This window comes from Suillus paluster, assembly GCF_016628075.1.
Source record: "Suillus paluster strain FC165 chromosome Unknown EDB91scaffold_145, whole genome shotgun sequence".
In the NCBI taxonomy this organism is placed as follows: Eukaryota; Fungi; Basidiomycota; class Agaricomycetes; order Boletales; family Suillaceae; genus Suillus; species Suillus paluster.
The window spans coordinates 7,789-35,692 of record NW_024537705.1 but is presented as its reverse complement, the minus strand read 5'-3'; the positions used below and the strand labels follow the sequence as shown (position 1 = coordinate 35,692).

The 27,904-nt window shown below is 47.6% G+C and overlaps 9 protein-coding genes across 9 annotated transcripts; 5 read left to right on the top strand and 4 right to left on the bottom strand.

Moving 5' to 3' along the window:
- Positions 1–730: 730 nt before the first annotated feature.
- EDB91DRAFT_1255563 (uncharacterized protein) lies at positions 731–3,261 on the top strand (the record flags this gene model as incomplete). The annotated part of the gene is made up of 15 exons (XM_041324003.1): positions 731–785; positions 835–970; positions 1,021–1,151; positions 1,207–1,252; positions 1,328–1,397; positions 1,451–1,504; positions 1,565–1,755; positions 1,807–1,898; positions 1,950–2,135; positions 2,185–2,320; positions 2,378–2,391; positions 2,443–2,558; positions 2,617–2,696; positions 2,746–2,874; positions 2,937–3,261. The coding sequence occupies 15 exons, from the start codon at positions 731–733 to the stop codon at positions 3,259–3,261; spliced, it is 1,761 nt and encodes a 586-aa protein (XP_041170134.1).
- Positions 3,262–4,189: 928 nt separating this feature from the next.
- On the bottom strand, positions 4,190–6,834 carry EDB91DRAFT_1255562 (uncharacterized protein; the record flags this gene model as incomplete). Its single annotated transcript, XM_041324002.1, has 8 exons — positions 4,190–5,142; positions 5,195–5,489; positions 5,537–5,590; positions 5,646–5,678; positions 5,800–5,824; positions 5,899–6,113; positions 6,139–6,690; positions 6,760–6,834. 8 exons carry the CDS (start codon positions 6,832–6,834, stop codon positions 4,190–4,192), a joined length of 2,202 nt encoding a protein of 733 aa, XP_041170133.1.
- Positions 6,835–8,524: 1,690 nt separating this feature from the next.
- EDB91DRAFT_1255560 (uncharacterized protein) lies at positions 8,525–10,051 on the bottom strand (the record flags this gene model as incomplete). Its single annotated transcript, XM_041324001.1, has 4 exons — positions 8,525–9,205; positions 9,257–9,522; positions 9,589–9,889; positions 9,938–10,051. The coding sequence occupies 4 exons, from the start codon at positions 10,049–10,051 to the stop codon at positions 8,525–8,527; spliced, it is 1,362 nt and encodes a 453-aa protein (XP_041170132.1).
- A 736-nt stretch (positions 10,052–10,787) lies between these two features.
- On the top strand, positions 10,788–12,953 carry EDB91DRAFT_1087735 (uncharacterized protein; the record flags this gene model as incomplete). Its single annotated transcript, XM_041316279.1, has 6 exons — positions 10,788–10,842; positions 10,897–10,974; positions 11,036–11,449; positions 11,520–11,660; positions 11,710–11,880; positions 12,211–12,953. 6 exons carry the CDS (start codon positions 10,788–10,790, stop codon positions 12,951–12,953), a joined length of 1,602 nt encoding a protein of 533 aa, XP_041170131.1.
- A 3,168-nt stretch (positions 12,954–16,121) lies between these two features.
- On the bottom strand, positions 16,122–17,237 carry EDB91DRAFT_1087734 (uncharacterized protein; the record flags this gene model as incomplete). Its single annotated transcript, XM_041316278.1, has 3 exons — positions 16,122–16,894; positions 16,945–17,118; positions 17,174–17,237. The coding sequence occupies 3 exons, from the start codon at positions 17,235–17,237 to the stop codon at positions 16,122–16,124; spliced, it is 1,011 nt and encodes a 336-aa protein (XP_041170130.1).
- A 321-nt stretch (positions 17,238–17,558) lies between these two features.
- On the top strand, positions 17,559–18,645 carry EDB91DRAFT_1063313 (uncharacterized protein; the record flags this gene model as incomplete). The annotated part of the gene is made up of 2 exons (XM_041314603.1): positions 17,559–18,315; positions 18,371–18,645. 2 exons carry the CDS (start codon positions 17,559–17,561, stop codon positions 18,643–18,645), a joined length of 1,032 nt encoding a protein of 343 aa, XP_041170129.1.
- A 209-nt stretch (positions 18,646–18,854) lies between these two features.
- Positions 18,855–19,673, top strand: EDB91DRAFT_1087732 (uncharacterized protein; the record flags this gene model as incomplete). Its single annotated transcript, XM_041316277.1, has 4 exons — positions 18,855–19,082; positions 19,129–19,270; positions 19,292–19,386; positions 19,473–19,673. 4 exons carry the CDS (start codon positions 18,855–18,857, stop codon positions 19,671–19,673), a joined length of 666 nt encoding a protein of 221 aa, XP_041170128.1.
- A 1,418-nt stretch (positions 19,674–21,091) lies between these two features.
- Positions 21,092–22,453, bottom strand: EDB91DRAFT_1087731 (uncharacterized protein; the record flags this gene model as incomplete). Its single annotated transcript, XM_041316276.1, has 7 exons — positions 21,092–21,115; positions 21,160–21,207; positions 21,241–21,298; positions 21,331–21,698; positions 21,751–21,921; positions 21,977–22,110; positions 22,240–22,453. 7 exons carry the CDS (start codon positions 22,451–22,453, stop codon positions 21,092–21,094), a joined length of 1,017 nt encoding a protein of 338 aa, XP_041170127.1.
- A 1,276-nt stretch (positions 22,454–23,729) lies between these two features.
- EDB91DRAFT_1087730 (uncharacterized protein) lies at positions 23,730–27,904 on the top strand (the record flags this gene model as incomplete). Its single annotated transcript, XM_041316275.1, has 13 exons — positions 23,730–23,847; positions 23,927–24,363; positions 24,424–24,850; positions 24,916–24,926; positions 25,086–25,210; positions 25,235–25,386; positions 25,463–25,654; positions 25,725–26,035; positions 26,273–26,294; positions 26,569–26,818; positions 26,918–27,105; positions 27,164–27,426; positions 27,662–27,904. The coding sequence occupies 13 exons, from the start codon at positions 23,730–23,732 to the stop codon at positions 27,902–27,904; spliced, it is 2,739 nt and encodes a 912-aa protein (XP_041170126.1).

The window sequence follows — 27,904 nt, the reverse complement described above, 5'->3', positions numbered from 1 at the left end:
TTTTATCAACCAATGGATTAATTTGCATCCCTGGTCAACTATTACATTCCTGATCGTTTTTGCATGGCATCGCACAAAATCGCCGTTCGTTTGCCCGCCCACCCGGCGGCTCAATCCTTCAGCGTCCAGCCCGAGCTGACCGCTCGGTCACAGCCCAACCTCACGATGCCTTCGCATTCGATCTCTTCGTTCCCCAGCAACATTCGAAGTTGGAACATTAAGTATTTTTGTCTTGACGGCGTCCGTTGTCATTTTGTCTCTTCAACAATGGCCATATATAAAGATTTCTGTACAGTTCTACTTCACCCCAACAGTTTTCTAGCGCGTGTCAGTATGAGTGACAGGAAGGCGTGCTCAGGGCAAATTCTAGCGCGAACATATTAATGGGCAGGTATTAAATAGTCGTGGTGGGTCGTTTCTTTCTCAGTACTGCGTCTACTAAAAGTTACATGATTTTACATACAGACACCTCATGTCACCCAGACGCCCATAGTAGTCCTTGCTCGCTTTACCGCCGTGAACCCTGGACTGTGGGTATACGTAATACCACAGTAACTTCCCAGCCCTCCTACTAGTTCGTGCAAGGTTCCTGCACAGCAAGCTACCTCGAGGTGCATTCAGCACGTGCAAAACACGCGCTAATATGAAGGATGCATCCCAGTGCCTATTACTGTATTTGCCGCTGTCATCTATTCCCTCCTTAACCTCCCTCCCATTGACTCAGAAGACAATGTCTGAAAATACCACTGCGATAGCCGCCTCCTCTGCTCCTCTCCACATTTCCAGTGAGAATTTCCCACTTAAAGAGTATCTCACCCTTAAACATCTTCCTAGGTATCATCATCCGCCCCGACGATGCTTCAAAGAAGAAGGTCGAATTTGTCGAGTTGGAGCTTGATTCACGGCGACGGGAAATCCGCCGTGGCTCGGGAAAAGACAAAGACCTTAGTGCAAAGTTCGATCCTGCCATGTGAGTCCCGCATATAGTTCCAGGAACTCGGTCAGAACATTTTACCACAGCGCGGTGAGTACTGAGCGGGTTTCCTTGATTGTGCACTGTCAGCATCACGCTGTGCGGAAGACTATCGTGGAGTTTTCATTGGACGGAAAAGATATCCTGTCCGACGCAGTGGATCAAGATGGTAAACGAGGTGAACCCGCTCGTCTCAAGCTGTGTCACATTAAGTTGATAGCCCGGTGTGACAGAGTATCGGACGACTCAGCGGAAGATCACTATCATCATTACAATATCGTCAGTGTATTTATACTTCCCTTGTCTCGACAACAAACTGATAATCCCCGTCCATATCGGCCATCACGATGTCAGACGGCTGCAGCCGACTAGCAATAGTATCCTACAGATTTGTCCAAGGTTCCGACTACTGGTAATAGGGAAGGTCTGTCTATTCAATGTCTTCAAGCATAGATCACTCACCCACCCGCTCTTTAGACAGGAGTCGGCAAGTCTTCGCTGATCCACCAAGCATTTAAGATAAACGGAGTGGTTAAGTTGACGAATTAGTGGGGCGGACGAGAGATACTGACGCTCGCCCACCCTTTACAGCATGTCTCTGAACACACGCGGGGCAAAACGGATATCGATAAGGAGTTCATCGCACCAGAAAACGGGCGATTTGTCCTGCACGATAGTGAGGGATTCGAAGGTGGCGACAGCGCCAGTTTTTCGGATGCAAAAGAGTTCATTGCCCGCCGACGCAAAATGCCCGAACTGAAGGACAAGATACATGCGGTCTGGTATGATGTTCGAGCTACCGCCGCCGCCTGCCACGCTGACACTGTTTGAAGGCTCTGCCTCTCGATACCTCATGCCAATGGGCGGCTGGTTGAGAGTGCAGTAGAGGAGTTTCTAACATCGAGAAAGGAAATATTGGGCGATAGTGCGAACCGTTTACACTTCGTCTTCTCGTAACTCATGTTCCAAACTGTAGTTCCGATCATTGTTGTCTTTACCAAGCAGGATCTTCTTGTCAACACACTGAAGCTCAACGCCATGAAATCGGGAGGATGGGATGCAGCTGCACTCGATCAGCTTAAAAGAGACTCTTTGAATAATCTGTGCGTCCAGCCACTGGAGCGTGAAGTTGGAAGCGACATCCTACACGCAACAATTTCCAGTAAGAAGCATACATCTTTCTAGTCTCCGATTCTAACATACCTTGACAGCGAAAAACGAGTACGAGAACACCATAAGAGAGCTGGTCGAACTCACAACCACGAACGTCGAAAAATTTGAAGCGTCATTAACTATGATGATAGCCCAGCGGGTCGATATTGGTCTTAAAGTTAAGGCATCAATTGCGTATGCATGATCGCTGCCCCTTTCTTAAGTCCTAATTTCACACTTTACTCTCCACAGCATCGGCAAGAAAAGTTGGTCCTGTGACAGCCTATGCCGCCTTTTTGTGACTTCTGAAATTTTAGGATATTGGAGAGGTCTTGGTTCGAGCATGGACTTCGCAGGCTTCACCATGCAGGACTGTTTGTCCGTGATTCACAAGGACGTCATTGACGTTTGGAACTTCAATGACCCTTGCTGTGTAAGATGTCTATCTTATATGGGTTGATATCACAGGCCGCTAACATGTTTCTGCAAAGCACTTAGCCGATGAGAAGTTCCGAGCGCAGATTCTAAATGATCTGGACAACACCGACCTTCCAAATCTAGCGCAAGCTGTGTGAGTTGTTGTACTCTGAGATACTTTCAATTTATGGAGGTCTTGGCAGTCAATTTGGCCTCTCTGTTGTCGGGGAAATTTTGAAACTGCCACTGGCAGGCCCGATTCTACCGATCGTTGCGTCGATTGCCGCAGGGGTGGTCGTGGTTAAGTGGGTTTATGATACCTATCAACGGACGTAAGTGAATGCGTGCTTTCGCTATCTGCAAGGTGCCCAGAATAGCTTATCAACTGATCTAGAGACATTGTCTTGCGTCGGATTATGACGTACATCGTGGATTTAACATGCATCATGCAGATCTTATTCCTGCTAGCGCCGACAGGGCCCATCTCTCGTCGTGCCATCAAAGCTGCTATCAAAACCTATGGGGTGACTGGCAAAAGCGGTGTCCACTTGAAGATCAAATCCTGGCATATGCCTCTGATTCCTAGTGGAAGAGATGATGCGCTTGAGAAGATTGTTGGGTTGATCGAGGATCACTCCATCAAGGCTGATGAAGTTGAGGACCTGAGGACGCAGATTCAGCAGCAGATGATGGGGTTGCAACTCGACGAAGAGTGGTAAATCAGCCCGAGCCTTCATGGTAGCCCTCAGTGATTGTTCTAGCTTCGTACCCTGCGGTTATACTCTGCAATTTCAACATGTATACACGTGCGTAGTATCTCGAGTCAAGGCCTTTATTTATATTCCCTGACTCCATTCATCAGCCAGGATTCTCTGGCACACTGGCAGCGTAATGGCTACAAGCAGTTTACAAGCTCGGTCTTTGCGTAGTTCGAAGGCGAGTCAATGATCAGGTTAAAGCCAAGTTCAAAGGTGGTCTGAACATTGTCAAGGGTTAACCGTCACGAGAAATAGACGTAGTCTTCGAGGTTCGCTTTCAGACTAGAAGCTTGACGAGAAATGGAGTACATACTACTATACCGAGCACTCCAGCTTCAACTGCTGAGCATCGACTGTCCTAGGGCTTCAACACCCTTCTTTCGGATCTCGTTTTCTGTGTTGTACAATGTACTCGCGCTTGTCAAGTGATCATCGTTCATTCTTACTTTCAGGAGCGACCTAGCGTAGGTTCAGTATTCTTCAATGCCACTAAAGCGGATCGGTGTAGCGACGGACACGTCTGACAGCACTATCAATACTCGTCATGGACATCACACTGCCTGGAGAAATCAAGCGGCGTATATGAAGGTCTGGAGAGAGCACCGTGAACTTGGAATAGACAAATCATCGAAGAGGTACACATAATACAGTAACATATACTCGTCTCAGACGTTACCGACTGAAATGCAGGCTATGCAAGTCAACTGTGTGATTATCTCATAAGTGATCTTGCTCATTGAAAGCCCACAATGTTGAGAGCATAATAGACTACTAATACAGATGAAAACATGAAAAATATGTAGTAGTATTACTTCTCTGTGTCACCGGAAGGCTTCTTAGCATGCCTAGCACTTGCCGACTGACCATGTTGGAGGGATAGAGGTCCATATCATTGGCGTGGAAAAGGAGCCGAGGTGGACTGACCATTGTCCAGCACATTTGATGGCCCTCCGGTGATCAATGTGTGAAGGGTGCCAGGTGAAGGCATGGACCCCACCGGGAGAATGAGAGGTGGTACCGGTGGTGCATCACCCGGAGGAACAGATGGGCCGGATACTGTCGTGGTGAGTGCTGGGTTGATGGTGGAAGTGGATGGCGCCCGTGCTTGCCTTGCGACCGGTGAGCTGTCTTCAATGCCAATGAGATCACCACCGGTCTGGGCGCTCATCCAAGATGCATCCGGAGTGAAGACGTCGTTGGTCAACGTGCAACCGAATGCACTGATGGATGGGCCGGCGACAATGGGGGGTGGATTGAATGCCGGTGGGGTTGTTGCCATCCATTTGTCAGACCTATCCCCCCTCATATACCTCACAACTGCTTGAAGTTGGATGGACAACCCAGTTATGAGTCTCTGGTGTGCATCCACATCCCCCTGTATCTGGTTGATCTGCACAGTCATGGCAGCATCCGATCCTTCGGCGACTTCGATGCGATGCTCCAGGTGATCTTGCCGGACGTCAACTTCCATCCTATCGCGTGTCTGGAGTGCCTCCATATTGATGCGAATATGGGCCAACATGGCCTCCATCTCCTCATTAGCGAGAGGGTGCTGGATGGATGGAAGGGGTCCGGAAGGTGCGATGGAGGAGAGTGGATGATAGACCGGAGGGATGGGTGAGTCCCGGATGTTGTCCTCTGGGGCCATAACCGGTGGTGGAGGTGGCATGTCGTCAGTGCCCAGTTCAATCCAGTGGTCTGCGGGGAAATCGTCTACCAATGCGAGAGGCGCCGGTTGTGGTGTGGTACTGCCGGTACCAGTCACTTCCGGAGTGTCATCGATCATCCGGACATCATCATCGTCTTCCTCTTGGATGGGACTGGGATGTCGAATATCCCTGTCTACAAGGGTGAATGAGCGCCAGAACCCTACGACCGGAAACAAGAGACTTACCTTTGCCTTTGGACGACTGCCCACCGGTCTTGCTCTGTCCGGTGGTCTTTGACCAGCTTGTCTTGGAGCGAGTGGTGATAGCTCTTGCAGGTGGTGTAGCAGCGATGCTGGGGGTGATGGTGGTGACAGTGGTGCTGTCCGCGGACACTGGGTCAGGCCTGATGCATGCCATCTTCCACAGATGGCACAAGGTGCAACTTAGGCCAACCTCGCCTTTCTTCGTCAACCACGGGATGCACTGCACATGCTTCGACCAGCATCTCTCGCAACGAGGTAAAGGTCCATTGACGTCCGGCTATAACAAATTAGTATAGTAAAAATGATATTGACCGGACGTCTCACTGGCTGTTGGCCCTTGCCCTTCTTGCTGTGGTCCTTGCCCACGGGATGCGTAGACTAATGAAATATGTTAGCCATATGAATCACAGGTGCGATGAGAAATAAGACCTACAGGTTTGTGTTGTTTCCCCGGCTTCATGGTGGCCTGCATCAGGATGAGTGAGGCACCGGTAAGAATGAAAATGATGAACATACCTTTCACTTGCCTTGGGTATCATCACCCTCCAAATCATTGTCTTCATCTTCCGGAATCTCATCCGTCTCACTTCCCTCTGGTGCAGCGCCCTTGTTCTGTGGAAGGACAAGAATGTCCGGTAAATTGTGTCAGTTGATAGCGACTGTTTTTGAAGGCAATGAAGACTTACCTTGTGTTTGGAGGGGTTTCACGTTGACTTCTGGCGCTGTTTGCTATGTCAGTAATGTTAAGTGAAAGAGAAGGAAAGAAACTTGCCTGGACGACCGGAATATCATCAACATCAGTTGCCATCTCCTCATCCTCATCCTCATCCTCATCCTCATCATCTTCCGGTACCTTTGCCTTTGCCTTCTCTTTCCCTTTCCCCTTCCCCTTTGCTTTTCCCTTTGCTCTTCACCTTCAGCTTCACCTTGTCAGAGTCGGTGTCGGACAAGACTTCCCTTGACTTGAGGAGACGCTTCCAGGCCCTCTTGAACTGACGCACAGGGGGACTAGTACTGAGTTCTCGCTTGCGCAATTTGGAGGGTCCGGCCGGTGCAGTCACACTGGATGCTGTATTTCTGGGGATGTGAATGCTGAAACGGTGTGCCGGTAATGACTGACCGGAGGATGGAACAGGCTGAGGTGCAGGCGCCGGTGATAGGCCTGGGACTGGGGGTGGGACTGGTGCTGGTGCTGGTGTCTTTGAGGGCATTGGTGCCGGTGCAGGTGTGGTGACCGCCGGTGCAGAGGCTGGGGTTGGGGCTGGGGCTGGTGCAGGTGCAGGTGCAGGTGTGATGACCACCGGTGCAGCACCCAATGTCTTACCATACAATAGATGCTTCATGCACATCTCCTGGTTGTGCCCAATGCAGTTCCAGTCCGGGACTTCCACCAGTTGAGTGGTGCGCCTCTGAGCATGAAAGATCTCAGCTGCCATGGACAGCAGGTGAGGGGGGATGTAGGTAGCGACCCTCCCATGCTAATGAATCGTGTCATTCTGAGACCCTGGTATCAATACAGGCAATACACAGAAGGACGTCAAACATACCACTTCATGAGCAATCTTCCGGCTCAATCCCATTTTCTCTTCCTCTGACTGGGACCGGAGCACCTGTTCAGCCATCTCATTAGGTGACTTCCTGTAAGAATTTACAGAAACAAGCTTGTCTGTAAATTTTTGACAAGTTGACATCGGCTAATTTACAGACAAAATCCGTAAACCATAAGACATAGATACAGCTATTTTCCCTATAATTTGAGCCCTGCCATGGACATTGAAACTTTAATGCAGTATGCATTTGCCGATGACGACGAGATGCTGCAACTGCAAGCTGCACTTGTTGGTGTTCTCATTCTTGGTGTGGAAGAGGCACGTCTGATGAAAATACGTGTTCGCAATCCATCACGCTTGTATTTGTGCCGTCCTCAGCTCCTCCCAAGCCCTTGCTTCATGACACCATGGACACATCTTTATGAAAGCTACAATGATTGTGCTTACATCACTACGATGGGATTCAATGTCACCACATTCCATCAACTCCTCAACAGTGGATTTGCAGACAAGTGGAACTCCACCCCAATCCCTCGTGCTGATGTGTCCAGCCGGGGTGAGCCTCGTATTGGAGCTCATTCCCTTGATGCTGCAGGTGCACTGGGGCTTACACTGCACTTCCTCAACTCAGCTATGCAGGAAATATCACTGCAACAGGTTTTCGCACTTATACCCACCACTGTCAACTGCTACCTCGATTTCACACTTGATATCCTCCTTCAAACTCTTCGTGACATACCCAAAGGTGAAATTCACTTACCTGACCGTAATGAAATCATCGAGGACAATTTGTTGATTCGCACTCGTCATTCCAAACTCACAGGAAGCTTTGGCAGCATTGATGGACTTAGTCTGCCATGCCAAGAAGCTGATGATCCTGAAGTCGAGAATGCTACATATAATGGTTGGAAGAGTTCGCATTTTATCTCTTATGTACTGGTCTTTTCTCCACGAGGTGAATTCAAATATGATCTTCGTGTTGTTTCCTTGTACTACCACATTTTTAGGCGTCATCATATCCGCAGTACTTAATGCTCCTGGAAGTTGGCATGACTCGCACACATCTCACCCCATCTACAAAAAACTTCAACGGAAGACTCCTGATGGCTATTATCTCATTGCTGATTCTGCATTTCCACGTGGGATGGCAGCCATCTCAGGCAAGATACAAGCACCATTAAAAAGTGGTGCTGTACTTCCAGGCGATGTGCATGAGCAGGCAGAGCTCCTAACATTCAACCAGCAGCTACTATCCTACCGCCAAACAGCAGAATGGGGTATGCAAATGATGCAGGGCTCGTTCGGCTGACTTCGTGTCCCACTGGACGTCAATGATTGGGCACGACATCAGAGGCTTCTGGAGGTGTGCGTGAGATTGAGTAATGTCAGAGCAATTTGTGTGGGTATTAATCAGATTCGTGCTGTGTACATGCCAATTTGGAAGGCATCGGAGGATGAGCAGCTGTGGATTGATCTAGGTAATGTTCTATTTGGTGACATCTGTCATCGCGATCATGTTGCTCGTTATCATCTTGTAGTGCAGACTCCATAGGTCTTTTTATTTTGCTACTATTCACATAGTACAAACAACATTTTAAAACTGCTCTACAGGACCATGATCACAGCGATCCTTATCCTCAGCAGCAATGTCAACTGCTAGTGCAAGTGATTTGAGTCCATTGCTGCGATGGGGAGTGTCAAAAACAGTGTTGTCATTAACACGTGAGGGCCCAGGCATAGAGGAGTACTCGAGTGATGGTTATCAACGAGGTGAGTAGTGTGATGGAGAGTAGTGTGATGGAGAGTAGCGAGGGCGTCGACGGCTTTGTGAGGGAGAGGTGAAATAGTATGGCGAAGCTTGACGGGGATAAGCAGGAGGACAAGCAGGGGTATGAGCCTCATTCTGAGATGATAACATGTACTTGAGCATTTCGACTTGGCTCTCTGCACGATCTGCGCGATGACACTCTTGCATGAGGTGGTCATTGAGCGATTCAATGCATTGCCTCACTTCGCGAAGTTCAGCTTTCAGAGTGTTGATCTGATTGAATTGGACAAGTGATGAGAGCCGAGTCTCGTCACGATCCTTGATAGCAGCAGGATTAAAGACAGATGTCAGTGACAACAATGCATCAGAAGCAGCAGTAGTATGAGGTCGGCGAGCACTGGGTTCAAGGAGAGGATTTGCACGAAATGCCTTGACAACTGTCTTCTTTGGGCCTGTGTGCTTTACCTTCGCACCTCTCACTCCCTCGTCAGACTCACTTGACACTTCTAGAACATCTTTCCCTTCAATCTCACTCCCAATATCACCTTCATCCCACTCAGAGTCACCAAGTGCAATCATCCCTGACTTCCTCGTAATGGAATCCTCAATCTGACAAGCAAGTTCCACATATTCAGGCAGCTTGCCATCTCCTGTGGGTTTTTCCATACAACAAATCTGTTAAGCGAACATCAACAGCTAGTAGATATATTACAATAAAGAATGAACCATATCATACTTCGCTTGAATGGCCTTGGATGAGCGCTCCATCATATGATTCTGCCGAGCCCACTGATTATAAGTGACTGTAACAGCATCCCAAGCTTTTCCGCCAAGAGGGAGACATCGACCAATCTCCTTAAGTATACGGTTGACTTCGTCAGCAGAGTAGCCAGTCACCCCAGCTTTCCGACCTTTTTTGGGGGCCTCGCCAACTACTGGCTTGCTGTCAGGGTCAGCCTGTGGCTTTGTGGGGCCTTTTCCCTTACCACCCACTTTTGTTCATTTCTTCAGAGGGGCTCTCAAAGGCTGCACAGTTAGTGCTGACGAGCGCTTCTGACCCTTAGCAGGTGCAAGTAACGGTTGTTCAAGCTCTTTGTCAGACACAGCCTCTGCAAAAGCGATTGGAGGGATAGAGGGAGGTCGGATGTTTGTGACAGTGGGAGGCACCAGTCCAGAGGTATCAGGACTAGGAGGTAATGGTCCAGCAGGATAAAGGGCCAGGCTGTACATGCGGGGAGATGGATACTCCGAATCACGATACATGGCATGGGGAGGATGCATCCGTGGATGGCCCAGACCCTCGAGGAAGCGGGAATTTTCACGCACACTGTAAGCTTGCACTGGGCAGAAAGGATCAAACTATAGATAGTTAGCACAAGACACCAATTTAAATATTATGGTACTCACATATTCCACCTGGGTAGGCACTACAGGGCGATCACTAGCTGCAGGGGCAAATTTTGCAGGAGTATTTGTGTGAGAAATGTTAGAATCAGTCCCGAGAGTGTCGGAAGGGTTCATTTTGAGCAGATGGAAGATGATAAATAAGGTCGAACGTGAGGAGCGGAGTCCACAATAGCAGAAAAACAAGAGTTGATCCGGATGATATTTCCAGGAGCGACTCTGAGCGAGCCATCTAAACAGAGTAAGAAAATTGCCCAAATCAGACATTTAGTGTGCTCCGACAATTTACAGAAATCTACAGAGGGGTAGCTACCCCTCTGTAGATTGGCAGATTTGCAGACGAGTGCGAGAGCAACCATTTGACAGGTGTTGACAGCTACCTTCTAAATCCAGCGCGGCTATTCGGCTAAGGCATGAGGATTAACAGAAATTTGTCTGTAAAACCTTATGGGAAGTCACCCATTGAGTCTGGCGATCAGAGCGATGAGCGTCTGGTTGGCAGCGGCAGCGGCAGAAGCAGAAGTGGAGTTGGATGACATCTTGGTAGTTAGAAAATTGCACTGGCAGATGAGCTGAGTATCGAGTGAGAGCAAGTGAAAAAGACACCTGGAAGCGACCAATACAAACACTTGTGAAAATTTTTCATCACCGGATGCCCGGGCCATCATTGCCACGTCATCATTATCTATTTTTAGCTACTTATTTCTCATTGTGTGGATGCTATTGTTGACACGTCATCTTTATCAAATTATCGCCAGCAGAGCATCTGGCTACAGTAGAACACATTCATTGTTCCGGTGATCACATGAAGAACATCAATTTAAAGAAGGCACCCAACACAAGGAAGAAAACCATGTCATCCTTGGCGATTGCGCAAGAATATTTACAACTATCTAGTGAGGATGAAGGTGAGAAATCATTGCCTTTGGGAATGTACCTGTTGACATTATCCGGCATACTAGTATTTGTCTTATTAGAGCCGGAACACGAGGAGCACACTTACAATGACCCTTTGATGGATTGTTCAAGCATGGGTGAATGTGAGTTTTATCTCATTCCAGCCTGTCACACTGACAATTGATATTTGTCTTGGAGATTTAGATATCCTGTCAGCTCATGACTGGTGGAAGGATGGTAAAACATTGAAGATGTTGGAGATGACCGCCGAGGAGCACCGATCATTAGACATGGGATTTCCATCATCTGATGATGACCGGATGTCTGACACTTTGGATATGCAATTCCCCACCCTGTCTGACAACGACCGGTCATCCAACATCGCACCCACACCGGAGTTACAGGAATATCAGATGTTGGACCTGGGATTTCCTCCGGAGTCAGAAGCATTAGACATGGAATTCCCACCAGAATCAGATGATGCACTGGACATGGAATTTCCTCTGGAGTCTGACCATGATGTATTTGACATGGGGTTTCTACCTGAATCCGGAGATGATGGACTCTCCCTTCACCCAGCAAACTCTCTGCAAGTCAGTCATCCGGCCGGTAACACAGGTACAGTGCTAGACTATATCTAATACATCAATTTGCTCATTTTTCAATTCAATCCATGATACTCAATCAGAAGGCAGCCCTCTGGAGATGGGTTTTGACACAGATCCGGTAGATCATGTTCTGGACATAAGGAACAGTATTCAACCGGTAGAGAGCCCCTTGGAGATGGGTTTTCAAGCGGATCCGGTCAATGAGTTTCCAGATCAGTCATGTAAGTCTTCATTTTGTTAGATATTAAATGATTAATCACCTGCATTCAGTAGCCGTCAGTCAACCGGATCCCATTGGGTTTGTTATTCAGCAGGCAGTAGGTGATTTGCAGGTTGCAGTGCACCGGTTGGAGATGGACAGGGATGGTGGTGCAATTTCGCCGGAAGAGGCCTTTGCAAGGGAGCAAGTCCTTGGGTTCACTCGAGACTTATTGCTGGCATGTCAACTGATATCGATACCTCAACTGTCAACATGATGTATCTATCTGGTCAAGCACTATCTACACTGGTCTACAATACTTGTAATATAAAATGTCCATCTATCCAAATTATTACCTTTGCATATAGTGAGCTTTATAAGACGCCTTTGCATTTCTACTGGAGCATTTTGGCTCCAGATTGGTAATGCGGGCTTCCTGTCCTGCGGTTTTCTTGCCGGTGGCCTTTGGAGGGGAAGGAGGCGTTGGTTCGGGCACCGGTTGCTTTTGAATTTTCATGGTCTGGACACCTGATGCAGGACCAAATGAGCGACTTGTAGATGCATGGTGTGAGGGCAGGGTAACTTTGTTGAGGCCAAGTTTTTACCTACCAGTGGCAAGATCAAGGAACCTTCAAAGCTTCAGTTAATTGAAGTCGACCGGCTCTTAGAGTTCTGGTGTCAGAGACAGAAGGATAAGGTTCGCCCAACCTTTGAATTCAAAGCCTGGGAAGGCCATGATAAGAAGATGAGAGAACTGGTAGAAACAATCTCAGGCGAGGATTCTGACACCAGACTCAGACAATCAGCAGCAGAGACCAGGGTTCCGGTCAAAAAATCAACCGGAAAGCCAAGCAAGAGGGAGGAACAGAAGTCAAGTAGTGAGGATGAGCGTGATGAAGAAGAAGATGAAGAAGATGAAGAGGAGGAGGAAGGAGACAAGGAAGAAGAAGATGAGCAGGAGGAAGGAGACAATGAAGATGATGAAGATGATGAGGAAGAAGTTCTCCCATGTCCACCTTCAAAATCCAAACATACCAACAAGCAGGGCAGGGTTCCTCCAGTTCAATCTGATTCAGAGGAAGAAGACTCTCGCCCGCCGGTCAAGAAATCCAAGATGATTGTCAGGCGCAATGAAGTCCCATTGCTACCTTCAAAGTCTCACCCAACCAACAAGCGGAGCAGGGTTCCTCCAGTTCAATCTGATTCAGAGCCAGAAGATTCTCCCCCGCCAGTCAAGAAATCCAAGGTGACTGTCAGGCGCAATGAAGTCTCATCAGCACTGGTTCATCTGGTGCAATCTGAATCAGAGCAGTAGGATTCTCACCCACCGGTAAAGAAATCCAAACTCATTGTCAAGGGCAATGGACCATCAGAAGACAATACCAGTACCAGTTCTCGTCACCCGCCATAGATGTGGGGGTGCACTTGATCTTCTTTGTCGTGCAGTAGATGCACAACATATACGGAGCCCTGGTCCTCTTGTCCATCCGAGTTGCACAAGGCCATTGTAGCTTGTTGCAAGCGTAGCATGGGTTTTTCTGTGAGTTGTATTAGTGTATGGATACACTTGAGATATATAAAAGTACTCACCAGTCCGGGAATGAGAATGTCAACTGCAGGGATGACCAGGGGTGCCTGCACCGGGGGTTCAGGAGTTGGCCGGGAGGGCTCAACGACTGCTGGGCGACTGCCGGCAATCACCTAGTAAACGGTAAGCATACACCCAAGTCCCAGACGCGTAAGTGTGACTTACCGTGGCAGGGCCAAAGGGTTTTTTCGTCAGAACCCTGGGTGATCGAGGCGAATTGGGCATCCTTGCAATAACTGTGGAGAGCAGGGGAAGGACGACCTCCGGCACTCCACCCAAAAATGGCTACAAGAAAATGTGAGACAAGTAAAAGAAGAACGAGACGACATACCTTGACAATCGTGTCTTCCTCATCTTCTGACTCCACCATGGGCTTGGACTTCACCATGTGAGCCGACCTCTGATGCTTGTGACTCTTCATCGTGGATTTTGGGGGTTGGGAGGGTGGTCCCGAAATCGAGGGGGACTTCCTCTTATTACTGCCTTCTGCCTCAGGCTCCGGGTCAGCGAAGACGGCCTTACCTTTCCCCTTGTCCCGGAACTCAGTGGTGGGGTTGGTGGAAGGGCCAGCGACATTGCCAGTAGGAATGGCTGGGGAGGGAAGGTTGACTGGAATCGGACCTGTGGATGGGGGGGCAGCAGTTGGGAGATCAAAGGTCCGGTCACCTAAGGCCTCCCAGGCGAGGACCTTGGGGTACCAGGGGTGCCTCAAAACGTGGGGATCATCATACCCGATGGTGTGCCAGTCGGGCCAGACCTTGGGAACCATGCTCCAGATGCGGTGTAGCTCTTTGAGGCACGAAATGATGAGTCCAGGAATAGGACCATCCCCGGACCCATACTCCTCTGCTACATTAGACTACCTGGATGTTAGAGACAAAAAAAAAACACGAACAAAAAAATACATACCACAAGTGTACCAACCTGTTTTCCCAGAGCTGAGTGGCTGGGACCCGGGGGAATCTGCCGGGCGGCGCTGATGATGGCCATGATCTGGGCAGTGGAATTCTTGAGATCAGTCAAAGAGTCGGCAACTGGAGTGGACATGATGAGTGAGTTGAGAGATTTAAAGATCTTGAAATCAGATTGAGATCAGTTATCAGAAAGATGAAGTTTCAAATCAAACAAGACATTTGGTGGATGATCAATAAAATCGTTGATTGTTTGTGTTTGTTTGGTCGTTGTTCAACTTTCGGCAATCGCCAGTTGTGTGTTGAACTTCGAAGTTTTTTCAATCATCAGTCAACCAGTCCACCAATTCTCCACACCACATGAGTTCCCATCCAGCCGTTAGATTTAATGACCCCCCGGTGACCGACTATAATTCTATGGATGTGGATGACTCATCTATGGGCCGGGTATCACTAGGTATGTTGTATTCTTATCATTCCTTATCAATTTACCGGGTGTCCCTCAGATGACTTAGATGACTTATACCTTGGGCCGGATGATGACATAGAATATGATTCTATGTCATCCGGACCACCGGATGCGTTGGCTGCAATGCCCGGTATGTTTATACATTCCTTATGATCAGCATTCACCATCCATGTTAACTTCACCCTTGAAGATCAATCACATCCAGGTGAGGCTGATGATGCCGGCTGTCTCATTGATCCAGACTTGTACCTCGGGCCTGAGGATGATGTCATTGATGTTGATGAGTTGCCGGATTCTGCTGATCCTCCCACTTTTGCACTGGCTACATCAGAGGTGTCTATTTCATGTGGGTCTATTCATTCCAGACGATTATTGATACTTATCGTATCTCCCAAGCCGCCAAATCATCTACCAAACTTCGTGCAGATGAGCTGGAGCTCGATGTCGAAGATGTATGTTTGATGGTCCGGGAGCTGCATCCTTTCGGAAAATACAAACACCCAGAATGTGAGTATCTGAAAGGAAAGCATTTATCTTTTTGCTAATCTTTCTGGAAGACCAATCTGTCTGAGATCGACTCGGTGATTACAAACGCTGTACTGGAGGTCTTCCTGAACCTTCCATCCAACAACTAATGGAGGCTGAGCGACCATTCTGAACTGCTTGGGCGGAAACTTCTGACAATCTGAAAAAGCTGATGCAGACCTGCAGAGGTTGCAAAGAGTTGAACAGATGAGCATTGAAATGCTCAAGGTAGTAGATTCCATGATTCAACACTTTGAAGAACAAATGACTATGTAAATTACCTTATTACAACCTCTGAATTTTCATTGATATCCCCACATCATGTACACTACTGGATCTTTCATGCATGTCACCGGGCGTCGTACAGGACTTGGTGTTTGATAGTCGGGACTCAATGTTCGATGTTCGGGACTCGATGTTAGATGTTCAGGACTCAATGTTTGATACTCGGGACTCTATACTCGATACTCATTAGTCAGGACTCAGTGTTCAATAGTCGGGATTTGATGGTCAATGTTCGGGACTTGGTGTTTGATGGTAGGGATTTGATGTTCAATACTAGATAGTCGGGATTCGATATTCGGGACTCGATGTTCGGGACTCGGTAGTTGGGACTCAGTAGTTGGGATTCATTCCTCGAATCTCGGGCTTCAGGTTTTGGGACTTGATGTTCGATGTTTGGGATTTAGATGTTTGGGACTTGATGTTCGATACTCGGGACTCTATACTCGATACTCGATAGTCAGGACTTGGTGTTCGATAGTCGGGATTCAATGTTCAGGACTCGATGTTCGGGACTCAGTAGTCAGGATTCATTCCTCGAATCTCGGGCTTTGGGTTTTGGGACTCGATACTCGGGACTCGATGTTCGATGTTCGGGATTTGATGGTCGGGACTTGATACTCATACTCGGGACTCTATTCAATATGATTGAATCACATTGACATGTACATAATAGCAGGTAAAGGCAGGCAGTGTAGTATAAGTCCATTACTTCTTTCCCCTCGCTCTGGTCACTCGAGGGCTAGTGTCCAATGGCTTTTGTGTTGACTTACTCCAGGTTGTCCTCGCTGATGGCTCAATCACTGCTTTCTTTCCCCACATGTTTTTCAGTGCCGGTGACCTATTGACTCCTTCGGTTGCACCATCCTCCTGAACATTGCTGGTGACTCTCTCAGTCAGTCCAGCCAGGAGGTCGCCCATTCGTGATGTCAGCAGTGCACCAGTTTTCCCTGCATTGACCGGGCGAGGCTTTGGAATTGCACATGGGACAGCAGTCCCTTCATGTGCTGTTGAAGGACCAGGCTCTGTTCTGGGTCTCTTTTGCGGGGATCTACCTTCCGCTGCGTCATCACCAGCATCATCCTCCATATCATGAGTGTCACCCTTGGGCTTACTCTCGGGATCACCCTCGTGATCGGTCTCGGGATCACTGTCAGTTTCGGTCTCCAAATTCCGAGGCCTTCGGATCATATCTCTTCTGACTTTATGAGTCTGATGAGACAGTGAATTCCCGGATACAACCGAGGCTACCATGTCTCCATCTCTGTTCTTCCATGCTTTGAACAGGAATGTTGGACTTTTGCCTTTCTCCTGCCGAGCATACCAGAAATTCAGTAAGGCAGTTGTGTCCCAATGTTGCAACTTCGATGGCTCCTTCAAGTCTACATCTGCCAGAACATACTTTCTTGCCACAAAGTCATCCTGACTTTGTACGATGGCGCTCCATGGCACAACTGCCTTGTCAATCCTGGAACAGATACCTGTATACATGCATTCAACAAATGTTCGGGTGTTGCAATGGTGGACTCACGATAGTGTGATGTAAGAAATGCTCTGACTATGGCTTTCTTCTCCTCGAGTTTCGTTTCGGTGATGTCTGGAAGCACCGGCATCCCATCCCCGTCGGTCTCGAGTTCGAAAGCAGGCTTCCTGATTCTCTTTTGACCTCGCATCACCTGTCGCCCTCCATCCCGTGCCCCGGCACCTATCATGAAGAAGATCAACCAATTCATTCCAGTAGCCAGAGTTCAAACACTCACCGAATTGTTCCTGTGCGTACTCCTGCCAAACTGGCTCGATGTCCTCCCACTCCTTCGTCTTCATGAAACTGTCCCCATCTCCTAATGCCTTGTTATCATCGTGCCTGCATGATCAGGGTGCTCGATGATTTTCTATTGGACAACCTTGAATGTGGGACATCGGCGATGAACTATTACAGCAAGCTCCGGCGAATGACCTCCAACATGTTTCCACACCTTGTACCAGTAATGCTATATTTCTCATCTAAAGGACATTATATTGACAAAGCATGTGGCAAGGACCGATACCGAGAGCTCATGAGAGTCACCGTTCCTCACTCGATGGTAGATTTTCAGAAAGGCGAAAGGCAAGCCCACCCTGCCATTCAACATTCACGAGTTAACCATGCATCATTCATCAATTGGGTTGGCGATTGAAGAGGCTCAAATCGCATTGCTCATCGAGGTCCGAAGAATTGGTAGAAGAACTACCGAGACACAGAGATTAGACATAGCCTGGCAACGTGATCGTCTCCAAGGCCAGATAGATGGATTCACTCGGTCTGCTATTACTCATCTCGGAGAGGGATTTGATGCAGATGATGATCCTGATGACTTGAACGTAGACATTCTCGATGATCTCGATGATGACTTGGCAGACTTCACCGAGACATCTGACACATGGGCGAACTCCCCCGAGCTCACTGTCATCCCATTGCCATCAAACCTCGGAGTAGATCAATGCAGACACTGCATGGCAGAGGATCTCATTACACTGGAGATGTCTCTTCGTGAAGGGCAGGCCAATGACTCCCTTCACAACCTCCGAATTCACTTGTGCAACAAGGCGATTCTGTTCCGAACAACAGTTAGGCAAGCCAAATCCCAGGCCCTGAAAACTCGAGCTTGGTCCCAGGTGACCTCCGTGCAGCAGGCAGTGTCCCTCCATGCCAGTATATATATGAAGATGAGGAAGCAAATGATGCAACTTGAGCCGGGGGAAGACCAGCTTCAGAAATACAAACCCCTGCTTTGGGAGCAGCTCAAAATCAGCGCTGCCATCAGCGATCCAAATGCCCAAGGTCAGCGAAACAAGTCCCTCACTTGGTTCTGGTCAGTCAAAGTCGACCTGGGGGGTCCTGATCACTCGTGGAATGAGGAATGTGAGTTCAGGCATGCTTGACATATCCTGTGCTCAGCTGACGGACCCATCCAAAGTTTACCAAGTGCATTGGCTTCGGGCAAAGGCCCTACGGGATCGATGGAAGGAAGAAATGATGTTGGTCCAATTGGAGATGGATTGGACATGTAACTTTTTCTTGTGGAAAGCAACCCAATGGGGTGACAGGATGTGCAAATCATTGGTGAAAAACCTTCCGGGTCATGCATGTTACTCAGGAAGGCAATCCCAAATGTATTCATTGCTGGCACAGGATGCCCAGGCAGCATTTCAAGACCAGAAGAGCGGGTTTATAGAGGCTCAAGATGAATAAATTTTTTTTGCCGAAGATATGAAACAGTTACATCGACCCAAACATTGTAGTCCCGGAAATTGGCTGGGTCGACCTATGACGGAGTTTGCCCAGATCAACAAATGTCGGAGTTTGAAAAAAATTATCCATCAACCTGTGGCTCATATCTTCACCTCCGAACCAACTGCCATTGTGATTGTCATTTCCAGGTTCATAATACTGCATTAACCATGTCTGTATTGCATACTCCTCCTACATCCCCTTCTGATTCTCAGAATTCCAGTGATGGGTTCCGACCCCTCACACTCACTCCGGCAGATCTTGCAGCTACAATGTCAATGGCTGCATCTCGCATCCGAGCATCCATCTCTCAATATCAGATGGAGGCTACCCACACTGAGGAGCCTTCTGCTGCTTGGATCATGCACTTTAAAGCTGGGCTGCAATGGGAGATAGCTGTAAGAGACTGATGACTGTGGTGGTCAATGCTGACATTTCCAACAGACTTTTGTGACTCCCCTCCTGCAGTACTCAGCTGCAAGGAACATCATTTTGGTTGTTCCGAGCCCGGTCACTCATATTCTTTGGTTGATTCCCGAGCTCACCTGGGACATGGTTCCGGATGACGTCTTTTCATCCCACCTGTGTAAGTTCCATGATGTTGCAGATCTGGGGGATCCCTCCCGGATTGTATCAACCTATGGAACTCAATGGTGGACCGGACCAACTGCAATCCCGAAGGAATTATGGCCATGGGATCAGGTATTCGCTAATTGTGTCTGTCACTACCAGCATTGGCTAGTAAGACTTTTAGCGAATTTCCTTGAATGGTTACTAATCCTTTCTAGTCTGGCGTTGAGGACGAACATCTTGTTGTTCCCGAGCAGGTGGCTGAAAGCTCGGTTGCATCACTGAAGGCACTGAGGTGGATGAGAGAACACCTCCTGACAGTTATTGAGGATCAACAAGATGGCATCCATGAAAAGATGGCCGAGATTCAGATGTACACAGCCGTCCTAACCAAATTGAAGCCAAGGGGACCGGAGTAGTTCTAGTCCTTCAGTTCAGAATGTTGAAGTCTAAATTCTGTACATGATGTAATAAGTACTGAAAATTAAACACTGACTTCCAAATATATGACCTATTGCTATATGCCAAGTCCCGCATACCCAATGTTGAGTATCGAGAGCCAGATATCTTGAGTCCCGAATGTCAAGTCCTGAACATCGAGTCCCAAATATCAAGACCAGAATATCAAGACCTGAAGCCTGAAGGCCAAGATTCAAGACTCGAGACTCAACACAAATCTCAATACTCAATGCTCAAAACGTGACGCAATCATTTTTACAAGTTTCGAGTTTCAAGTCCCCACTATCGAGTATTGAGTGCTGACTACCGGATCTTGAAACCCGAGTCCCGACTATCGAGTCCCGAAGCCCGAAACCCGACGCCCGTGTATGGAGTCCTGACCATTGAGTATCGAGTGCCGAACATTAAGTCCCAACAATGGAGTCCCGACACCCGAAGCCCGACTCTCGAGTCCCGAATATCAAAACCCAAACATCGAGTCCTGAAACCCGACACCTGACTATTGAGTCCTGAAACCCGACACCCATGTATGGAGTCCCGACCATTGAATATCGAGTCCTGAATATCGAGTCCCAACAATTGAGTCCCGAACATCGAGTCCCGAATATCAAGACCGGAATATCGAGACCCAAAGCCCGAAGGCCAAGATTCGAGACTCGAGACTCAAGACTCAAGACTCGACACAAATCTCAATACTCAATGCTCAAAACTTGATGCAAACATTTTTACGAGTTTCGAGTTTTGAGTCCCCACTATCGAGTATCGAGTGCCAACTACTGAGTCCCGAAACCCGACACCCGACTATCGAGTCCCGACAATTGAATATTGAGGCCCGAATACCGAGTCCCGACAATTGAGTCCCGAATATCAAGTCCTGAATATCAAGTCCCAAAACCCGAAGCCTGACTATCAAGTCCCGACCATCGAGTCACGAATATCAAAACCCAAACATCGAGACCTGAAACCCGAAGCACGACATTCGAGACTCGAAACAACTCAATACTCCAAATTCAAAACAATGAAACTCATGCATTTTAACGAGTTTCGAGTTTCGATTTTCAAGTCAAGAAAATACACATTTAATGAAATACAATTTTGGGAGTTGTCTTCTTGAATCACCAAGTACTGAGTGCTGAGTACCGCAACCCAAAACCCGGTACTTGGTAGTCAGTGAAATGTTGTGCTTCGGGCTTCAGGTCTCGATATTTGGGACTCGATGGTCAGGCTTTGGGTTTCGGGTCTTGATATTTGGGACTCGATGGTCGGGCCAAGTACCACAACCCGAAACCTGGTACTCGGTAGCCGGTGAAATGTGTACAATATCACTTCCAAGTATCCTGGAATATCGAGTCCCGACTATCAAGACCCGAAACCCGAATTACAAGTATGGAGTGCCTGATATCTAATATCATGTATTGGAAGGTGGGTACTAACACAGGTAACTACCTTTTCTACTTCTTCCAATCCAACCTTGCCCATCCACACAACAGAATCCTGGCATAAATATGAACAGCATCCCTCATATACCATGCCCAGGCAATCCGATCCCCTTCCACTGCATGAACCCCGTGTCTGACAATCCTTCCTGAAAAAGCAATCATACACCCCGGATCGTACCTGAACTCCAGCTGAAGGCTTGGCATACTCATCCGAGCATTAGAATAATTCCCCACCCTAGTGAGAATATCAAAGCATTCGGGAATCGATGAATGGTCTCGATGATTCGGGGTTTCCTGATTGCAAATGACAGAGAGGCTGTTAAACACAGTTGCCCAGTACTGGAGAGTCTCTGACATCTTCAGCAGTTCCTTGCTTTGTGCTTTTTCTTCTAGGCTCGCAAAGGCTCGCAACCCTGCCCAGTACTGCTCAGGATGCATAACCCTGAGTGCCGCTGTTGCAATGGCTGCTGGCCTCGCAATGGCCTTCAGGATATCCTCCAAGGATGCTCCATTCAATGATGCAGAAACCGCTGGGTCTACCTGATTCTGGGGGATTCGTGAGCTTAACTACCTAGATTGCCATCTCATCAGATCCTACCTTGTGCCCCTGCTGAAACCACGCCAGAGATAAATTAATGCATCCGGGAGTTAGGACATCATTTTGCGACCTTGGTGTGAACCACTTTTGATTAGTACGCCAATTCCCATCAAGCTTTACGCTTTTTTCGAGTATCGGAGCGAGCAAATCCAAGGCTGCCCAAATTTCCTTCTGTAGGTACCATTTGATGTTCAATATCCATCCAGTAACAATATATATAACACACCTGGGTGGCATCGGTCAGGGTGTCCGGGAGGTACCATGCGATGATGGCACTGGATGCATCAAGAATTGTTGCGGGTATGTCGATCAACTTTGTGCCCTCATGGCCAGGAGGACACCTCTCGAGCAATCTCGCCTCTCTTCATTATGTCCTGTGTCCTTCAGGGAGATCAATTTGCTATATCTTGCAATATTGATCGGCATCTGAACTGTGATGAAGCAATTTGACTGATCAAATGAATTTTCCGAATCTGCAGGAAGACTCACTGGGATTTTTATATGCCTTTATGAGCTGATCAACCAATCGATCACAAGCCATCACCAGATCAGTGTCTAGGTTCGGAGAAGGTATAACTTGGTCTCCTCCTGTCTTCTCTGCATTGAATTTCTGTTCGGTATATTCACATGCCACATGAGTGACAGTCAGGGCCCAAGTGCACAAGAGGGTTATTTCATCATCGGAAGTGGAAGAAACATCCATGATTGAATTGATCTTGTGAGATCAGAAGCTGAATCCTGGATGTCTGCACTTTGGTGTTAAAGGGGGTGGAGATAGAGAGGATCAGATAAGGGAGCCTTGGATGATCTTAGCTTTCAAAGTTCTATTATCTATTATCAATTGCTCAATGAAATACCAGATGATTGGAAGTCTGTTGGATATCTGATATTCGTTTGTCGAGACCCGGGCCTCAGATCTCGGTACACTTCACTCGATTTTCGATACCCAGGAGTCCATGGTCGAAACTCGAGTCTTGAATCTCGGGCTTCAGGTTTCGGGTCTCGATGGTCGGGACTTGATGTTCAGGACTCATGTTTTGGGACTCCATAGTTGGGACTCCATAGTTGGGACTTGATGTTCGGCACTCGAAACTCGTAAAAATATATGAGTTCCACGTTTTGAGTTTTGAGTTTTGTTTTGTTTTGAGTCTCAAATCTCAAATCTTAGGCTTCGGGTTTCGGGTCTCGATGTTCAGGACTCGATAGTCGGGACTCAATACTCAATAATCGGGATTCGATAGTCGGGGCTTGGATATCGGGTACACCACTCAATTTTTGGTGGTCGGAACTTGGCATTTGGCATTTGGTAGGCTTGGATGATGTTGGCTTTCAAAGATCTATTATCATCCATTGCTCAATGAAATACCAGATGATTGGAAGTGTGATGGATATCACATATTCGTTTGTCAAGACCCAGGTCTCGGAACTTGGTACACTTCGCTCGAGTTCCACTTCACCCCTTTGCAAAGCTCCGTGCCATACTGCAAGACCTTCCTCTTCCATCTCAAAGCTTTGATGAACAGGGCCTGGAACACGAGTTTCCACTTCACCCCTTTGCAAAACTCCGTGCCATACGACATCATTAGATGACTTTGAATTATTACCTCCTTTGATTTGGATGATATACAACTACCTGTGCTCCATCATGTCTACAATTATCATTCTCCTGGGCCCACCCGTCTATATTATATACCCCCATGTCGGCCTACCCATCTATGCAATATACGACTACCTTCTGCCCACCCGTATATATAATAAATATTTTACCGCTCCCTCGGCCCACCCATATATATAATAAATATTTCACCACTCCCTCGGCCCACCCGTCTATGTGATAACAAGCACCCTTGACATACCTGGCTATTTGATACACATCTACCTTGGTAAACCAATCTACATAATATCCAACTACCTTGGCCCATCCGTCTATTGAATATTCATGTCCATCGGCACACTCATCTACTCTACATATTCCCTACATGGGCCCACCCATCTCCATCAGGAATAATAACACTTCCGGCCCATCCGTCATAGTCAAGGATATATCTACCTTTGGCCCATGGTCCACTGGCCCATATCATACAGGATATTATGCACGTCCGCTCACTTGTATAATACAGAGATATGTTACTGCAATATGTGCTCATCAGTCAATGGACCAGATCATTTTTTCAAGAAACTCCGCTCATTAAAGTTGGCCTCCACATTCACCTCACTCATGACGGTACTCCATGTCCCAGCAGCACAGATTACATGTCAGACGTCTTTGAATGGTCAGATACCGATGAAAATATAGACTACAACAACTATCCGGAGGGACCTTCTACCCCACCAGTCACAAATTCAGATCATCCAGCCATAACTGTAGTGGACAAGTCCGGAGTTCACTCTCTTTCCATATGGTATTGCCACTGCCCCAGTTCTCTCAACCAAGACATGCAGCTCTTCCAAGCAGGCTTGTTCCCAGCTTCTTTCACCAGACTGAAAACTGCATTTACATTCTCTGTCTTGGACGACTTTCTGCTAGACAATCTCAAGTGCGGGACATCAGTGATGAATTACTACAGCAAAATTTGCAGACTAACCTCAAGCATCTTTCCACTGACGGTTCCGGTAAGCTAGGTGTCATTTTCTGTACTTGACCATCCCGTCATTAAAGAACAATATCTGTAGGATCGCTACAGAGAGCTCATGAGAACTTCCAGGCAGTGGCGACAATGCAAGCTTTATAAGTGGCATGGATTTGCCCACAAAGATGACCAGCCAATGGCCGGTGATCTCGCCCTATTTTGCCCTGCATGTCCGCAACCTGGGATAAACTTGGACCTGTCTACCGGTGTAGTCACCCAGCCTGACGACACACCTTCTTGGCTCATCACCAGGTCTTTGGTCATGGATGGTAATTTTAAAGCCAAGCACATGCATCCAGTGAATCCATCCAACGAAGTATCATTGATGGATGGTCTCACATTCATGGTCTCCGATGAAAGATACAAGAGTCATTTGTCCATTGCTCAAGAGCATGTCCAAAAGTCAGATTGCAACAATCACCGGGCAGTCAATCAAGCAAACGCCTCCTGGCAAAGGCTGGAAGCCATCGGTATAGGAGGGTGTGCATGTGCACGGCATGGATGTTTTGTCCCACATTCCATGATGGATTTTCAGAGGGGCGAAAGGTGAGTACGCATCGCATCTGGTCACTTCGATCTCTGGGCTTACAGGTCTTACCGGGAATAATCAGGCAGATGAACATGGACTATGTGTTGAGTCAAGCACTCAACTATAAGACCAATGGAATCTCTTGAACCATAACTTTCTATGACATAAATTGTCAGTATAACAAGTATTTGAAGGACCGGATCGCTTCCAGTATATATCTTTCCATCCCCATCGGCATGGATATCATTCCCGGAATAGGTTTGTGGCATGTACATGGCCATCAAGACAGCTGCTTTGTCCGGTATGCATCAAATTTCATCCACAGGGCTGGCAGGATAGATGGAGAGATCATGGAGACCCTCTGGGCGCCTTTGAATATCATCTCCCCATCAGCCAGGGGCATGGGAACCCCGCATCGCAAGGAGGTATTGGATTATCAGATGAATGATTGCAACTTCATGAAAATGATTTGCATCAGTAAGTCGCCCACCTCTGGATGTTCAAATATATTCCGGTTTAATACATAATACTTTCCGGCTGATTTGCCCTGTAGCTAAGTTTCTCTGCAGAAAGTTAAAAGAGGCAATCAAGGGTGCTGTGGAGAGCGAAATTGCATTCCAAAATCTCAGTGAAACAGCTCACCCTGACATGGTCATTCTTTGGGAGGCAGAGGAGGCACTCGCTCATGTGAACAGACTGGATGATCCAACAGCTATGGACATCTACGAGGTCCGGTTGGAAAAGGGTAAGTGTCCACTTCTACCGCTCCTCCGGTAGGTCTGATCATGTTCTGATTATCATCCGGCCATGTGCAGCTCCCACTAGAAAACAGCAGGAGTTGCACCTCCTGCAGGCTCAAAATCGCCCGGAACATCTGGTCACCAACTCCCCTGGTCACCGAGGAGCTGCCACCCGGCTCACAACCGGTCTCACCATAGAGGAATCTCAAATCTCTCTTGCTAGGGATGTGAAACGGCTGGGAAAGCATCCCACAGACATGCAATTATTGAGAGTGGCCCAACTCCGAGAAAAGCTTCAAACTCACATCACAAGCTTTCTCATGGTGGCACCTACTTATCTTGGAGTTCAAGTCGATGTTAACGACCTGGATTTGCTGGTCAACAGAGTTTATAATTCACTCCTGTTACGGTTGTCTGTGACACCTTTCATTTTCCTCTTCACCCTTTCACATCTTCACCTCTTCACATTGACACCATGTCACAGTGTCACCACTTCCTGATATCACCCTATCTAGGGTTACTCTCCGACTTCACCTTATTCATTGATCTGAGATCAATCTCGATCTATCCTCGGCAAGTCCTCAGATATTACTTACATGCTGATACCTAGTGTATTCTCACAGACCCTTAACATGCATACACCATGTGTATTCCCATGGACACTCATCTATACTTATATGGACATATTACTTACTTACCCTAGACCCTGGACCCTGACTTACTATCGTATATAAGCAGGTCGTAGTCTTGATGATTCCTCATTTTGACCTACACTGGAATTACCCAGATACATCTTCAGACTACTAGTTAGACACTAGTAAATCCATCTTGATTCCTTTGACTTCTCTAGAGTGCCACCTCTAGTAGATTGATTGACTTGAAAACCTCCTTTGATTACCATCAGCGTAACAACCCCCAGATGATTATGAAGACAACTCCGATCTCAATGATGATCCGGAGCCGGATATACACGATACTTCCATATTTCAACCGGAGCTCACTGTCATACCCCTGCCATCCAATATTGGTCAGGTCAGGTGCAAGGATTTAGGTCTTATGGATCTCATGAAAGAAGAAACTACCCTTCAGGAAGGCCAGGCCAATGATGCACTCCATGCCATTAGAGTTCATTTGGGAGATAAAGCCGTCATATTCCGCAATACTGTCCAGTCAGCCAAGTCACAGGCCTCATCCACCAGGGCATGGACTCAAGTTTGCTTGGTGGAAACAGCAGTAAATCTCAATGCCAGTATATATTCGAAATGCAGGTTGCAACCAGCTAATCTCCCTGACCACGACCTCTTGAAGAAATACCTTCCTTTGAAGAAAGAAGACCTGAAAGCAAGCTCTGCAGTGGCCGATCCCAATGCACGTGGTCAAAGGGACACAACTCTTTCATGGTTCTGGTCCTTGGATGTTCAGGGCGACACATCAGGCAATGACTGGATGACAGAATGTGAGTGTCTGCTGTATCCGGTGGTATCAGGACGTCCGGTCTCACATATTCTCAATAGTTTATCGGGTGAATTGGCTCCGGACAAAAGCACTGCGTGATCGTTGGAATGAGGAGGTTATTCTCGTCAAACATGAAATGCAGTGGTCCATTAATTTCTTTAACCACAAAGCCAAGCAATGGCTCAGTCACATGGACACCGCGACTTCTGCAGGGCTCACCGGACATACATGTTATGCTGCCCGACAATCTCACATATATCACCAACTAGCAGGACATGCAGAGGATACTTTCCGGAAGATGATGGGTCAGCCAGAACTACCGGTTTGATGGTTCATGGTACTGGTCGGATAGTTCATGCCACCAGTTGGATGGTTCATGGTACCAGGTGGGTGGTTCATGTTACCAGTTGGATATATAGTTCATGGTGCTGTGTGGATAGTTCTTGGTACCGGTTGGACAATTCTTGGTACCAGTTGAATCTTTCATAACACCAGTTAGGTAATATGAAATTATGGTTGACACATGTAAATAATTCTGAGTGTCGGTCTCACTACAGCCTCACATTCCCTCCATGACCAATACTGTAACTCTCATCCCCCCTGACCAAGTCATCATTGCCGCTAAGGGCAATCAAATCACTGCTTGGGATATCTCTCATGCCTTATTCTATGCCAATTCCCAGTTGTTGGCCATGTGCCTCTATGTTGACAAGAGTTTTGCCACTGACATGCCTGGCTATGCTACAAATTTTTACATCTTGATGAAATGGGAGATAGAGGTAGCTATCTGGCAATGCTGA